Raw genomic sequence first — 12,677 nt, 5'->3', positions numbered from 1 at the left:
GGCGGAGGTCACGCAATGTCAGGAGCGGAGCTAAGTGCCTGCCTATATTTAGGAAGTGTTCACTCGAGTATTTTACTCTTTGATAAAGCGCTGGAAGAGCGCGAAACGCGTAAGAGGGATACATCACCTTCTCCTGTGTATGCTGCTGTGTTTTCTACATGAATAAACCTCATCTTTAATAGCTCACGCTTTGCCTGGTCCCCGCTTTTTAGCCTGCTGTGCTTTCCTAATCATTTCTATTAAGACTGTTTGCCAGTACGATATTGCACCAAATGCACAATTTATCTTTTATATGATCCTGTGCTGCCTATAGTCTACAACAACTCACTTTAAGGATCGAAGGAGGATCTTCATTGGCCAAGAAGCATATAACTTACATTTTTTATCACAATATTCACATTGTATATTCACCTATTCACTTGATATTTACCTAAAATAGCACAAGCGAGCTCCTTTTCTTTTTACGCCTTAAGAAATGAAACTGTCCGACTGGGATTGCTCTTTTAATCCACTAGGTTGATTCAGTCCAGGGATTGCTCCTTTAATCCACTAGGTTGATTCAGTCCAGGTTTTATGTTTTTCACCTTGATTGGTTTCACCTAGTGTAAAAAGATATGGAAATGAACAAATAGTCAAAGCAGAACTGTCTTGAGTTAGTCAATGGTATCCTGTACCAGGTCACTGTGTACATATATTACACATGGCATGCATGCCAACATATGAGAACTTTTCAGAGTTTCAGAAGGAGATTGCAGGAAATGTCCAGATCACCTTCCTACTGTCTCTGTAAGTTCTCCCTACTTACCACTTAGATTGTAAGCTCTTCGGGGCAGGGACTCCCTTTTTCCTTATGTTACTTTTATGTCTCAAGTGCTTATTCCTATTGTGTTACATTATTATGCCAGGTGTATCACTGCTGTGAAGTGCTATCTACAGTACATAAATTGCACTATATAAATAAAGATATACATACAAATGTCTTAATCTTCCTTTGAAATACCATTGGTTACGGACATTTATTTTCAGGGCGCACATAGAAAAGGGAGTCTCCCACATAAGGTTAGCTACATTGTAGAGGTGGTTGAAAAAAAAATGTCCATAGTGTTCAACTTATGCAGGTTGAGTTGGCCAATATGATGCGTATGTATACATATACATAAACAGCTGGTGGTCAAGTCTGCCCTGGACAAATAACATAATGTTATCTCACTAGAGCAGGCGTGCGCAAACATCCTGCGCTGCGCCCCCCCTGCCGGCTCTCCCTCTGTGTCACGCACCCCCCGCAAGACGTCAAATGACGCTTCGGGGTCATGGGACGTCACGTGACCCACAGCGTCATTTGACACCACGTCTCCATGGCAACGGGCGTCAAATGACGCCGCGGTCATGTGACGTCCCATGGCCCCTTGTCATGGAGACGAGTGGACACAGATGCCAGGTAAGTGAGCAGTGAGCTGTGCGCCCCCCAGTTTGCGCACCGCTGCATTAAAGCACAAGTCACTTTTTCACTGGCAGAGTGGTGTGCATTGAAAGCCACTGTGACAGCAGTGACTCCCCCCCCCCCCATCTGTATTTAAATTGACTGGAATTAGTGGTTATTATTGCAACTGCTGCATGACTACTGCTATTTTATATTCCCGCTGTGCAATCTTTTCATAAAATGAAGGGCCCTATTTACTAAGTTCCATAAGACACCTTGAGGATGTACATCTCCAGAGCACAACTACAGAAATCAGAGATTTCAACCTCGTATGAGTGAAAGATTTGGAGGTTGCACCTGATTTTATGTTCGTCTCCCAGATTTGGTGTCACTCATTTTTAGCATCATAGATCTCCAACTTCAACAATCTCCCTCATCAAACCCCTTCCCTCCCCCCCCAGAAAAAAACACTACTTTTCTATTAAAATTCTATTTTTTGGGGTCCAAAACCCACAAGTCTCATAAATTTTAGTCCTGACATTGACATTTAGACATTGACATCTCTGCAGATATCACACTCGTAACAGCAAAGCTCTAAGTTGTGAGTTAAAGCAGCAGTCCAAGCTGACGTTTTTGTTGTTAACATTTGATTTTTTCCCCCCTGAATATGAGCATCAATACAATCCACACAATTATAAGTAATTAGCTAAATTGCAGATTGATCAGTTCTCCTGTGATCGATCGGCGAAGATTCAGCTCGGGGTTCACTAAATGGTTGCAGAGGAGTATTCTGCAGTCAGTGGAATACATTTGCATATTTATTTATTTATTAATAAAATGTTTTACCAGGAAGTAATACATTGAGAGTTACCTGTCGTTTTCAAGTATGTCCTAGGCATAGAGTTAAGATGACAAATAATACATGGTTACAATACATAGTTACATAAGTGAACAGTGTATACATAATATACAAGACATTGCATGCACAGTTAGAGATAATATATATATTATAGGTGTATGTAACAGTTACAGACCAGATTAAAATGTGAGACAGCTTTAGTTTTGAAAGAACTTAGACTGGTGGTGGCTGTGAGAGTCTCCGGTAGATTGTTCCAGTTTTGTGGTGCACGGTAAGAGAAGGAGTAGCGGCCAGGTACTTTGCTGAACCTTGGGACCATGAACAGTCTTTTGGAGTCAGATCTCAGATAAGTGCTGCATGTGGTAAGAGTGAGGAGCTTGTTCAGATAGACGGGTAGCTTGTCCAGAAAGTATTTGAAGGCAAGACAGGAAAGATGAACTTTGTGCCTAGACTCAAGTGATAATCAATCTAGTTCTTTGAGCATTTCGCAGTGGTGTGTGTTGTAGTTGCATTGGAGAACAAAATTGCATATTGAATTGTAGAGGGTATCAAGTTTGCTAAGGTGGGTTTGGGGTGCCGAGCCATATACTATGTCCCCATAGTCGATAATTGGCATTAGCATCTGCTGTGCAATACGCTTTCTGACCAGCAGACTTAGGGAAGATTTGTTCCTGTAAAGTACACCTAGTTTGGCATAGGTTTTGGATGTCAGGTTATCAATGTGCATCCCGAATGTTAAATGGGAGTTAAACCATATGCTCAAGTATTTAAAACTAGTAACAGGAGTTAGGGTTTATATTCATATGACAAAGTTCTGTGGGGAAGATCATGTGACAGGCAGTCATTAGATACAATTGGTGCACTGCTAGAGAGAGGGCAGGGCTCAAAAAGGGGTGTGCCAGAGCCTGTTTCAGAAGAGGAAGGTGATGTGACTTTGAAAATGGTTGCTATAGAAACAAAACAAATGCTTGTTACATTATAATACATTAAAAAATGCTACAGTATTTTCTCATGGTACAAAACTGATTTTATTAAACAAAACACATGTATGATATTGCTTGGTCTACAGATTTAATAGTACTTATTATTAACCTGTACACTGCTGGGGGGGGGGGGGAGAAGTCAGCAATGCATGTTTCTGGCCAATGTGGCAACATAGAAGTTGAGACACCCACGAGCAGCTAGGCTAGGGAGCCCTTATTGTGTAACAGCACAGACATTTAATAGACTTGGCTTCGTTTTTCACATTTCCAGCAGTAATGGGCAAATGCAAACTCTGTATCACGGTCCTATAAAACATTACGTGAGATTAAGTGGTGCCAAGGTATAACAAATAAAAGAAGCAAGGAAATCACCCACCAGATGTGGGGTGGGGGGGAGGTGTGCAAAAATAAGTCATAATGTGGGGGGTGGTATTTTTTTTAATTTCATATTTATATTTTATGATTTGGATTAAATAGCACCATACAGCGTTAATATCCTGTAGATTGGCACCTCCATATTTACAGGGCATTCTGAATATTTTAATGATCACATTCTACAACCTGATGCACTGCAAAAATGCTGTTCATTTACTAGGAACCACTGAGTTAGGCTTGTGGTGTTCTGTACAGGAAGGGTGTGATACGGAGCACCTCCCAGCAAGCAGGGACTTGTGGGTAAGGAGCTGCTGTCCTTGATTCCGTGTAGCTGCTGGATCATGCTGGGGATATGCAGAAGAGCATGTAAAGCCTTGGCACAGTGTTCTGCACCTGCAGCCTCTCCCCCCTGTGCACGGGGAGCTCTCCCTACGGCTGCTGCTCCTCCGCCCACACTGCAGCCCCTGCACACAACTGCAGCCTCCCTCTCTGCAGACAAGGGGCTCAAGGACAGCCAGGCGTTTGACCCTGCACTGCTGGAGTTCCTGGTCTGCCCTCTGTCAAGGAAAACGTTGAGGTAATGAGTTTAGATAGCAGACAGAGGAGGCGGGTAGATCTCTTATGTAACATAGGCATTGGTAAGAGGGCTTTATTTATTTTTAACAATGTTGCTGAGCCTTTCTGACAATGTGTAAATTAGGTCTTGTGAATCTTGACCACCATGAGATCATGTTACACTTTCCCTTTAAAAAAAAAAATATATATATATATATTGTGTGTGTGTGTGTGTGTGTGTGTGTGTGTGTGTGTGTGTGTGCGTGCGCGCAATTGTAAGATTGTTCAAAAAAGTTGTGGTATTCTGGGTGTGAAAATAAAAAGGTAGAGGCTATTTACCCGGTGAGACGGGTACATAAGGCACTTCAGCTTTATTTATTCGTCAGCCGGATAAATAAAATACTTGTTCAGCTTTTCCCTAATCCTATTATGCCAGCTTTAGGCTACAGCCCCGGTCCTGGTCCAGCGGTGCGTGCAGCGACTACAGCCGCGATCGGCGGTCTGCAAGGAGCTCTAGGGGAGCACAGGGGGGCGGCCATCACAGCGCATATCTGCACGCCGGCACGGGAAGACAAAATTCTTGTCACAGCGCTTTGCGCACCCACACACACAGCCACTGGGGCCTGCCCCATAGAGGGCTGTGCTGTGGTGTGTTGCGCGCACGCTCTAGCGCGCGCTGCCGGGGCTCAGCCTTAGGCCTGGTCCCCGCTGGCTACTGCAGCGCCCGCTGTGGCGGACGCTGCAGGGACGACAGCCCTCCCATCAATGGCGCCGGGCCCGCTGCGAGGGGGGGCCGCAGCTCTGTGGCGAGAGTTGCTCCTGCTCAATAGAATTGAGAGCAGGACTCGCGACGGAGCGCTAAGCCACGCCCCCCGGTGGTTCAGCCAATGAGGGCGAACCTGCCAGGTGACGTCATGGCCGCGCCCCCGTCACTCCCCTGCCACGCCCCCTCCTCCCCCCCCCCCCGGTCTCTCTTCCTGCAGCTCACTGCAGACCGGGGAATCGGCTGCACGCGCCGCCAGTCTCGCGGGCGCGCGTGCAGCGGAGGTACCGGGGCCTCGGCCTTAGGCCTCGTTCAGGGTGCCAGAGGCAGGAGTTGGAGGGCGGGCGTTCGCGTGTGCGAGCGTCAGTCTGCTGGGCGATGTGTGCACATCATCCCCAATATATATATTATCTATATCTCTCTATCTATCCTCATCATTCTCTCTTCTCTCGACTATTGTGAGGGGGTGGGAGGAGAGAGAGAGGTGATGGCGGGGAGGGGATAGAGGTGAGAAGTGAGGGTGGCATGAGAGGTAAGGGCAGAAAGAGGGGGGGGGGTGAAGGGGAAAGAGAGAGGTGAGAGGAGAAAAGGGAAGTGGTGGGTGGAGGGGGAGAGGACAGAACAGTTGGTCTGTGCCAGGTTTAAGGAAGACATTTCAACATTTGACAAAGGTCCTGCCACCTCTGACCTGGAGGATTATGTTGATCCCAGTAAAAGGTGATAAGTGATGCAGTTTTAATATATCCATGTATAATGTGTGACATATAACTCCTACTTTATAGTATAGTATCTCCCCAAATTTGAAGCTGATACACACTAGGAAATATTGGAGCAAAATGCCTGTATACATTGGCGCAACAAAACCTGTTACTTACAATAGATACATTTTGTTTTCTAAATGTTAGGGCTTTGTATTTATCTCTTATGTTTTCTTATTTCCCTAGGTATGTAGAATCGACTAACGAGCTTATCAACGATGAGCTGGGTATTGCTTACCCTATTGTAGATGGTATCCCTAACATGATACCGCAGGATGCCAAGATGATCCAGAAAGATCAGAAGCCCGACGACATAGATCACCCATAGATACCTGGTTAGGTCCCAGGAGGGTCAAGTACCTAAACCATGTTTCTGTCTCTGCCAACACTGACGGTGCTAGTCCCTCTCCTGTCATTGGCAGGTTTATTTTACTCTGCCTCAGTGGACGAGGATTTCCCTCAGGGATGCACGAGCACAGCGAGTGTCTGTTTTTACAGCCTGTTATTGCCCATCACCGTGCCTGTGTACGTCTTCTTTCACCTGTGGACCTGGATGGGAATCAAGCTTTTCAGGCACAATTAATGCACAGCTCGACAGGAATGAATCAACATGTAACGTTTTGGTTTTCTTGTATTTCAAGAAAGGTGGAAAGTGGAGAGCATTACATTAGCACAACCTTCTGCCGTAGCAATGGAGCAAAAAGGTTTTCTGCTTTATTTTCAAGCACTGTCATGGAGGTTTTGGATGCAGATTAATATTAACCTGTGTTTCTACAATGCTGAGTTATGGGGGTTTGTGGTTTGAAATGCTAATGTCCTGAGATGTGTTTTGTAAAATAACTGGGAATTAAAAATAAAGCTTCGTCTGCAATCTGCAATTTTGGAAGCATTGTTAGTCATTACGGTCTATTCTTTACGGTCACAACTATTTCCTTGTGAATTAGGAAAACTTCTCTTTTTTTTATTTTCTTGTTGGTAGAAGGTGTTACATTGGTGTATTAAATTGGTTATTCTGTATTTACACTGCAGGAAGTTGTGTGTGTGTGTGTGTGTGTGTGTGTGTTTTCAAGCATGCATTACAAACAAAACATTACATTGTCTAGATTTTATATTGGCTATCATAAGGGGAGACCACAATGGGTATATCTAAAGCAAGCCCTGTGAGAGGAACGCCCATGTACTTGCTGTACTAGAGCAGGGGTGAGCAAACTTTTTACGCCGAGCCCCCCTTTTCATCCGAAATTTCTCGGGCCCCCCCTGCCTAATGTAATCAAAATCACATGATGTCAGCGCACGTGAGCTGGTTCAGCCAATGAGGGCAAACCAGCTTTGTGACGCGTCCGCCACGCGTCTACAATCTCCTGCGGCCAAGTTCACAAATCGCTTGGGCTGCAGGCGTGCGCGCAGGCAGTATACTGGTATTGGATCACTGTTTATTTTATTGTTTGCTGGCATCTGGTAATATGTTTTTTTCTGGTGCACAAAGGCAATACATTTGAGGGGGCATTCATCCACCTCCTTGCTACATCCCTTCCCTCTCCCGCACCCCTTTTTTTTCCTTCTCCCATTTGCTTTCCCCAGTGTCATCCACTCCTACCTACCAGTTTTATGTATTATTTATTTATTCCCGTTTTAAATGTTGCCCAGGGATCAGGGACCCCCATAACCAAACTCAAGGGGGGGTACTGATGAATCTCCCCGCTGATCTATACTCCGAAGCCCCTCAATTCTGCCATCTCTGCCTGACCTTCATCCCTCTGTTTAGCCATTGTGTCTCTCCCTCCCCCCAGTGTATCTCTCTCTCACCTTCCCCCCAGTGTATCTCTCTCACCTTCCCCCCAGTGTATCTCTCTCACATTCCCCCCAGTGTCTCTCTCTCTCACCCCCCCAGTGTCTCTCTCTCACCTTCCCCCCAGTGTCTCTCTCTCTAACCTTCCCCAGTGTCTCTTTCCCCCTCCCCCAATATGTCTCCCACCTCTGTCTCTCCCTCCCCTCAATATTTCTCCCACCTCTCCATGTCTGTCTCCCACCTCTCCATGGCTCTCTTTCTCTCCCCCTCACCTCAATATGTCTCCCACCTCTACATACACAAATACTTTCACTTTTAAGCCTGCTTCAGTCCCAATGTACGCTGAAAACTGGGACAGGAGGGGGAGGGGCTGTCTGTGTGCAGAGAGAAGCCCCGCCCCCGCAGTAAGGCAGACATCACACAGAAGCAGCCTCAGCACGGAGCTTCTGGCCGCCCGTGCACAGCTCTGCCCCCCCTAAATAATCTTGCGCCCCCCAGTTTGTGCACCGCTGTACTAGAGTATCTCTGCCATGACTTACTCGTTTTTCCATTCTTTTAACGTGGCAAGACTGGTTTGGATTAAGTGTTACTGACCATACTCTGCATGATCTGTCAGAAGTAACTAGGTTATTTCAAAGTCTAGAATAGGCGTAACAAGTGTATGTTAAGGAGTATACTGCTTCTTTTGTTTTTCATACTTCAAAGAGAAAAGGTGGGTCGGTCAGTATTGCCTTCATTACGTTTTTAGGTCATAAACGATGTGGTTGTTTTAGATAACAGGTGTGCACTTGTGGTGGAAACGTAAAGAGGTTACAAGAAGTTGTTTGGCTTTGTCACTGCTATATTGTCACTCCTACCTGAGCAATAGGCCGTACAAGCCAAAATAAATATTTAACCCATTGGAGTCGAGGGGGCTTAACATTTTATTAAATCTTTACAGCAGGCAGTCTAAAAATCACCATAGTGCAAAGTTGGAACGAAGTAGTACACAGTTGGCAAAATAAAGCCAACACACTTCCAGCTGGAGACCAGACGTAAACCTTACTTGGAACTAGTTAGCAATGTTTAAGAGCTTTGTAAAATGTAATATTTAGTTCTAGTAGAACTAAAAAATAAACCACCAGTTCGTAGAGATCCTCACTGTTTTACAGACAGGATGTGGTAACCTGCATTTGAGTAAATAATCTTCCAAAAAATCAGGGGAGCATGTCTCGTAGCCATAAAATAAAGAAAACATTACATAGTGCAATAATGTTTTAAATCAGTGATTTGGTGCAAAAAAGGTTCAAAAATGACTACTCACATTGAAGCAATCAAAATAAAGCAGTCATCCAACTTAAGGGGTGGATGTACCCTGTGTATATGCAGCAGCCACCAGCCCCCAACCTCCAAGGAAAGAAGAAGAGACCATATAGTGCAGATGGTATTACATTAAAACAGGGAATACAAGAATGAAGGCTTACACTTCGTATGGTCAGAGTAGGCAGTAATGAATTGCGGATAACGGGTGCTCAGTTGGTCGCGATCCCCTGAGTTCCTCGCTCTCCTCCGCCTCTACCGGAAACACTCGCGTCCACACCGGGGCTCCCGTCACGTCACTTCCGGTGCAGTGGGAACCACCGGATCTGATGGTAAGGGTGGATCCTCAGTGTTCTTCCTCTCTGGTGTGGGCTGAAACACTACACGTTTCTCCGTATTACTCAGGGGTTCCACGTTGATTGTTTTAGCGGTGACGGCACGTGAACCCGTCCCACTGCCGCTTGTTGTTCGACATCCGTCAGGAAAATTGATAAATTGTTAGAGGTTTTCTTTATTAGCTTTCAAGAACTCTAACATTTGAATCTGCAGTTTGGTAAAAATTGCCCAGTATACATAACAACTATAAACATAAGCGAGAGAAATGACCAATGCACATGCTTTAAAGCCTCGGTCTGTGTAGATCCCATTTTACTTGGAGATCTCCTTTTTGCCCTTTCCAAAGCTGTTTTCATTTTTATAATCTGATGCTTTGTTCAGGCAATATAAACGTTTTAAATAAGTGTCCAGGAGTTTAATATGAACCCCCCGCCCTCCTTCCCATTAAGCAGTACTTCAAGCTCCGCCCCCCCTCAGAGTTTCCCATTAAGCAGTACTTCAAGCTCCGCCCCCCCTCAGAGTTTCCCATTAAGCAGTACTTCAAGCTCCGCCCCCCCTCAGAGTTTCCCATTAAGCAGTACTTCTACGTGTGCTGTGCATTCAAGCTCCGCCCCCAGTCAGTCCGGTCCCAGTTACTACCCTGTCACGCACCGCTTGGGAAAGTTGCGCGACAGGTTTTCACTGAGACAGGGGAATTTAAGCTCAGAGTTTGCGACGGAGGCGTGGCCAAGCCCCCGCCGGTCGTTCAGCCAATGAGGGCGAACCAGCTGCGTGAGGTCATGGCCACGCCCCGCCCCCTACCGTCGCAATCTCTCCCAGGACTGCAGAACACAGCGCTGTGCATGCGCTCCCTGCCAGGCACGCGTGCTCCAGTGCTGACTGGGACCGCAGCCTAAAGGTTACCATGATAACCTTAGAAGCTAGAGATTTAAGACGATCATGTTTTTCAACACTAGAAAGGAATATATATATATATATTTATATAATTTAAACGACCAGGATATACTAAGCGGCAAGATACTAAAATTATAGGAGTTAAAGTCATATAGGCATCTGGGGGGAGCGCTGCTTTTAAATCCCCTTTTATCATTCAGTGTCCTTTTATATCCATTTGAAATCAAGTATCACTGGCTTTTTGACATTTCTAAAGGCCAAAAGCACATACATCTTTGAAAACATTACCTCTTTTATCAATCATAGTTCAAAAGAGGTGTTTTTTGGTTACCTATTTTTGGCATAAAATGAGGCCTGCTCACCACTCTTAAGGTAAATCCCAGAGGGTGGGTGGTGTATCATCTGTACTTCTCCCTCCTACTGTATGTAAATAGACATCTGCTACCAATATAGCTGTGTTACTGCTGGTACCACTTGCGTAAGACCCTTAGTCCAAAAATAAGTCAACAATTTCTGTTTTGTATTAATAACAAACGGATCTGTTCACAGTAATTTTTTATTCTCTGGAGGGGGGGGGGGGATAGGGAAGCTCAGGCGTAATTTAATTAAAATCAAATGTAATATTACAAATAGAATAGGTTCAAAAGGCAGGATCTGCATTAGCAGCAACACAATAGCAATCCACACAGATGGGGGGCGGGGGGGTTCACGTGGACCAACCCGCTCATGACGGTAGCGATACAAGGAATGTAAATATTGGAAAAGGGGCATGAATGCAGATATAACATATAGTCTTCTTTATTTAAAAACGGCATAAAACATAGTATCGGCAGCAGAACATGATGCAAAAAATGACCACTTGTTACAAAAAGTATCTGCAAATGATTTTTTGATCGGGATTAGAGATGGGCGAATATCGCATTTTCAGCAATAAAAAAAAAAGAAAAAGCCAAAGGTTTCCTTTTTCTAATTTTTCCTGAAATCATTTCAATAATTTTATACATATATCAAATTGATTATTTTCCAGGTATCGCAGGTATCTCTCACGTGAAGTAGAAATGTCCCTTTTGGGTATATATATATCAATTGGAAGTCTACTAAATGGGTCTCTCGCCCACTCTTCCTCTCCAAATCTGCCAATCTCTAATAGCAATCTTGTTGCCTAGATAACTGCTACAAGACAGTCTTTTGTTGCTAATCTTGGATTTTAATGAATAGGCCCTTTCGTGTTAATTGATATCGTACCCAAACCAACCAGGCATTGGTCAAAAGCTAGCGAGTGCCTGGATACAGGAGAATATGATCACAATGAGATGAGATATTTGTATGTACCTAGCTGTATGCTCAATACGTTGTTTTATTTGCATGCAAGTGCCTCCCAAAAGCATCACAACCCTTATTAGGAAAAATAATCAGTTTTTTTTTTTTTTTTATAATGATGTTGGGAGATGTTAAAGATTCAATAAAGTATTGCTCAGAAATTCTGCAATATATAAAGTTAGGTACAGATTTTGCTAAGCCCTGGAAGTGACTGGTATCTGTCACTCTTAGCCAACGTTATCACTAACTGTTTATAGCACAGTGGTTCTCATCTGTCTTGTTATTTGCAGATGACTTATTTTTATCAAAAAGAAAAGAAAAAAATATGCACAGATAATGAATGATTCTTATTAGTAATAAGGATAGCAGTAGACACAGTTTGTCCTCCTCAGAAACGTCATACTTGTCTCTGCAAATCAAGTAATCCACCATGAAATCAAAGCTTTATCACTTTTCTGCTGGTCTGTCTCAGTAGGTTTCTGTGAGGTCCTGGACTTTGCCAAATCCCTTGTTATTTTTTATAGCCAGGAGCAGCTTTTCCCGGAGTAATTCAATATTGGAGTACTCGGGAAGAAATAATATGTTGAAGCACGTCTGGGCTTCTGGAAGGTAAAGTTCACTAGGGAATCCATAAGAAGAGATCTTCATCTTTAAATTGTCCACTCCAAATACCGGAATCCTGTTATTTCCTGTGAGGAACACTGGAAGTGGACAATATATTTGTTAGTACTGCAACTTGTTCTGTGAATAAGGGAAGATTTTGGTCTTGTGTGAACCCTCCCCACCCACGCCCCCCAAAAAAGTAAAAGCTGTAGACCAACATGAAAACTATCAATCAAACCTGTGGGTCTGAGCCATGCTGTGCAAGTACTGTATTAAATAAATAAAATTGCACTAAAAACTGGATTTATCAAGGTGCGATGCAGTTGCTGCCATAACCCCGCATTGTACTGTGATAAATTCCAGCGTTGGACTCGCTGGGACCTTCACAATCTATATTAACACACTTCAACTATCACTTACTTTTTTGCCACATTGGTCTGGATTTTGGCAATTCTGTTTCACAATTACATTTGCTAGTCACAATTACAGTGAAAATAAAGGACACGTAAGAGCTGTGAAAGCCAGTCTTATTATATACAATACCTATACACAGTAATAAAAGTGTACAATGGGGCCTATTTGGTTTTATTGCACATCTGGGCAAATAAATCTCGTTTATATATTCAATAAAAAAAAACAAGTCCACCAATACGAACACTGTTTTTTTTTATTACAGGATGGGAACCGGGTGGTCCCAGAGCTGAGACATGCTATTTTGAGCTC

At 44.0% G+C, this 12,677-nt stretch overlaps 3 protein-coding genes across 3 annotated transcripts in view; 2 read left to right on the top strand and 1 right to left on the bottom strand.

The window, feature by feature from the left end:
* The first annotated feature begins 3,918 nt into the window (after positions 1–3,918).
* On the top strand, positions 3,919–6,041 carry PYURF (PIGY upstream open reading frame). Its single transcript, XM_075565687.1, has 2 exons — positions 3,919–4,214; positions 5,900–6,041. The coding sequence occupies exons 1-2, from the start codon at positions 3,979–3,981 to the stop codon at positions 6,039–6,041; spliced, it is 378 nt and encodes a 125-aa protein (XP_075421802.1). The 5' UTR covers positions 3,919–3,978.
* A 39-nt stretch (positions 6,042–6,080) lies between these two features.
* PIGY (phosphatidylinositol glycan anchor biosynthesis class Y) lies at positions 6,081–6,600 on the top strand. Its single transcript, XM_075565700.1, has one exon. The coding sequence runs from the start codon at positions 6,081–6,083 to the stop codon at positions 6,294–6,296; it is 216 nt and encodes a 71-aa protein (XP_075421815.1). The 3' UTR covers positions 6,297–6,600.
* Positions 6,601–10,557: 3,957 nt separating this feature from the next.
* The window catches only part of LOC142463207 (putative E3 ubiquitin-protein ligase HERC6), a 101,785-nt gene continuing 99,665 nt past the window's right edge, over positions 10,558–12,677 (bottom strand). Inside the window, exon 23 of the mRNA XM_075565662.1 lies at positions 10,558–12,052. Within this exon, the coding sequence (XP_075421777.1) occupies positions 11,820–12,052 (233 nt within the window). The 3' untranslated portion in view covers positions 10,558–11,819. The remainder of the gene's footprint in view (positions 12,053–12,677) is intronic.

This window comes from Ascaphus truei, chromosome 1, assembly GCF_040206685.1.
Source record: "Ascaphus truei isolate aAscTru1 chromosome 1, aAscTru1.hap1, whole genome shotgun sequence".
Classification (NCBI taxonomy): domain Eukaryota; kingdom Metazoa; phylum Chordata; class Amphibia; order Anura; family Ascaphidae; genus Ascaphus; species Ascaphus truei.
This window is presented reverse-complemented; position numbering and strand designations above follow the sequence as displayed.

Coding starts and splice junctions, on each gene's coding strand:
- PYURF (XM_075565687.1), top strand. CDS start 3,979: ATGCTGGGGATATGCAGAAGAGCATGTAAAGCCTTGGCACAGTGTTCT. Junction 4,215..5,899: donor CTGTCAAGGAAAACGTTGAG/GTAATGAGTTTA, acceptor TTATTTCCCTAG/GTATGTAGAATCGACTAACG.
- PIGY (XM_075565700.1), top strand. CDS start 6,081: ATGTTTCTGTCTCTGCCAACACTGACGGTGCTAGTCCCTCTCCTGTCA.